The sequence below is a fragment of the Salvelinus sp. IW2-2015 genome, linkage group LG4p, assembly GCF_002910315.2.
Source record: "Salvelinus sp. IW2-2015 linkage group LG4p, ASM291031v2, whole genome shotgun sequence".
Classification (NCBI taxonomy): Eukaryota; Metazoa; Chordata; class Actinopteri; order Salmoniformes; family Salmonidae; genus Salvelinus; species Salvelinus sp. IW2-2015.
Genome location: NC_036841.1, coordinates 24,482,337 through 24,485,070, shown reverse-complemented (window position 1 = coordinate 24,485,070; position 2,734 = coordinate 24,482,337). Strand labels below are relative to the sequence as shown.

The following is a 2,734-nucleotide window of genomic DNA, read 5'->3' as shown; positions in this document are numbered from 1 at the left end:
TTTAGTCTAGACGAGAGCGCGAGCAGACGTTGTTACCGATCACGAAGACCGCGGACTATTAAACAAGCACTCACTGGACCTCCGCTGCAAGAGCTGGACTGGATGGATGAGGTGACCAAGGAGGCAGCCAGGGCCAAGGTCAGGATGCCACACTACCTTATATATAACCAAAAAGATACTGTAGGCCTGCTGTATTACCATTTAGGATGAAAGCAGGGGTTATTTTATTCTGGATCAGTCTAATACTGGTTTATTAAATCCCTATCTGAAATGTTGTCTAATACTGGTTTATTAAATCCCTATCTGAGAATGTTGTCTAATACTGGTTTATTAAATCCCTATTTGAGAATGTTGTCTAATACTGGTTTATTAAATCCCTATCTGAGAATGTTGTCTAATACTGGTTATTTAAATCCCTATCTGAGAATGTTGTCTGATACTGGTTTATTAAATCCCTATCTGAGAATGTTGTCTGAATACTGGTTTATTAAAATCCCTATTTGAGGAATATTGTCTAATACTGGTTTATTAAATCCATATTTGAGAATGTTGTCTGATACTGGTTTTATAAATCCCTATTTGAGAATGTGTCTAATACTGGTTTATTAAATCCCTATCTGAGAATGTTGTCTAATACTGGTTTATTAAATCCCTATCTGAGAAATGTGTCTGATACTGGTTTATTAAATCCCTATTGAGAATATTGTCTAATACTGGTTATTAAATCCCTATTTGAGAATGTTGTCTAATACTGGTTTATTAAATCCCTATCTGAGAATGTTGTCTAATACTGGTTTATTAAATCCCTATCTGAGAATGTTGTCTGATACTGGTTTATTAAATCCCTATCTGAGAAATGTTGTCTGATACTGATTTATTAAATCCCTATCTGAGAATGTTGCTGCAATACTGGTTTATTAAATCCCTATCTGAGAATGTTGTCTTAATACTGGTTTATTAAATCCTATCTGGGAATGTTGTCTGATAAACTGGTTATTAAATCCCTATCTGAGAATGTTGTTCTGATACTGGTTTATAATCCCTATTTGAGAATATTGTCTAATACTGGTTTATTAAATCCCTATTTGAGAATGTTGTCTAATACTGTTATTAAATCCCTATCTGAGAATGTTGCTGATACTGGTTTATTAAATCCCTATCTGAGAATGTTGTCTAATTTACTGGTTTATTAAATCCCTATCTGAGAATGTTGTCTAATACTGGTTTATTAAAATCCCTATCTGAGAATGTTGTCTATACTAGTATATTAAATTCCTATCTGGAATGTTGTCTGATACTGGTTTATTAAAATCCTGTCTCGAGAATGTTGTCTAATACTGGTTTATTAAATCCTGTCTGAGAATGTTTGTCTAATACTGGTTTATTAAATCCCTGTCTGAGAATGTTGTCTAATTACTGGTTTATTAAATTTCCTATCAGAGAATGTTGTCTGATACTGGTTTATTAAAATCCCTATCTGAGAATGTTGTCTGATACTGGTTTATTAAATCCCTGTCTGAGAATGTTGTCTAATACTGGTTTATTAAATTCCTATCAGAGAATGTTGTCTAGTACTGGTTTATTAAATTCCTATCAGAGAATATTGTCTAGTACTGGTTATTAAATCCCTGTCTGAGAATGTTGTCTAAATTACTGGTTTATTAAATCCCTATCTGAGAGAATGTTGTCTAATACTGGTTTATTAAATGCCCACGATCTTGAGAATGTTGTCTAGTACTGGTTTATTAAATTCCTATCAGAGAATTGTTGTCTAGTTACTGGTTTATTAAATCTCCTATCAGAGATGTTGTCTAGTAACTAGTTTTATTAAATTTCCTATCAGAGAATGTTGTCTAATACTGGTTTATTAATCCCTGTCTGAGAATTTGTCTAACTAATACTGGTTTATTAAATCCCTATCTGAGAATGTTGTCTAATACTGGTTTATTAAATCCCTATCTGAGAATGTTGTCTAATACTGGTTTATTATATCCCTATCTGAGAATGTTGTCAAATAATTTCTGAATATAAGATCTTAATCCTTTTAGAGCATGTGCTGAAACAAACGGGTCTCCAGTATAATCCCATTATAACAGTCTGCTCATGTGTGTGTGGTCTATGAAGGATATGGCAGCTAAATATTTGCAGTCTATTTTTCACTCCCCCTCTTCTCTTTCACTCTCTCTTTCTCTCCCCCTCTTTTTTCTCTGGCCCCTTTCTCCCTTCCCTCTCTCAGCTGCAGCATATGATGGTGATGACAGGCTATCCAGACTTCCTCCTCAAACCAGAGCTCATAGACCAGGAGTACGGGGTGAGACAACTTTTACTTTTGTGAAATAGCAGTTACAAATATATGGCAAATAGAAATCAAACTCAATGGACATCAGAAATAGAGGAAGGCCAGGACTAAAAACAAACAAAATATAACCACTGTACAATAGATTGTGTCTGTAAAATGTGTATAGTATGTATAAGCTGGAAGTAGAAGCCTAAGTGTTATCGTTTAATAGTTTACTCCAGTTGGGGGACCGGTGGTAGGGTTTGGGGAATAATAAAGGAAGGTATGTTCTAAAAATATGTGTATATGTATGTTTATATATATACAGTGGGGAGAACAAGTATTTGATACACTGCCGATTTTGCAGGTTTTCCTACTTACAAAGCATGTAGAGGTCTGTAATTTTTATCATAGGTACACTTCAACTGTGAGAGACGGAATCTAAAACAAAAATCC

At 34.3% G+C, this 2,734-nt stretch overlaps 1 protein-coding gene across 1 annotated transcript in view; it reads left to right on the top strand.

Annotated features, from left to right (window-relative positions):
• The window catches only part of LOC111957972 (endothelin-converting enzyme-like 1), a 60,412-nt gene that overhangs the window by 45,741 nt on the left and 11,937 nt on the right, over positions 1-2,734 (top strand). The window contains exon 8 of the mRNA XM_023979108.2: positions 2,237-2,311. Within this exon, the coding sequence (XP_023834876.1) occupies positions 2,237-2,311 (75 nt within the window). The remainder of the gene's footprint in view (positions 1-2,236; positions 2,312-2,734) is intronic.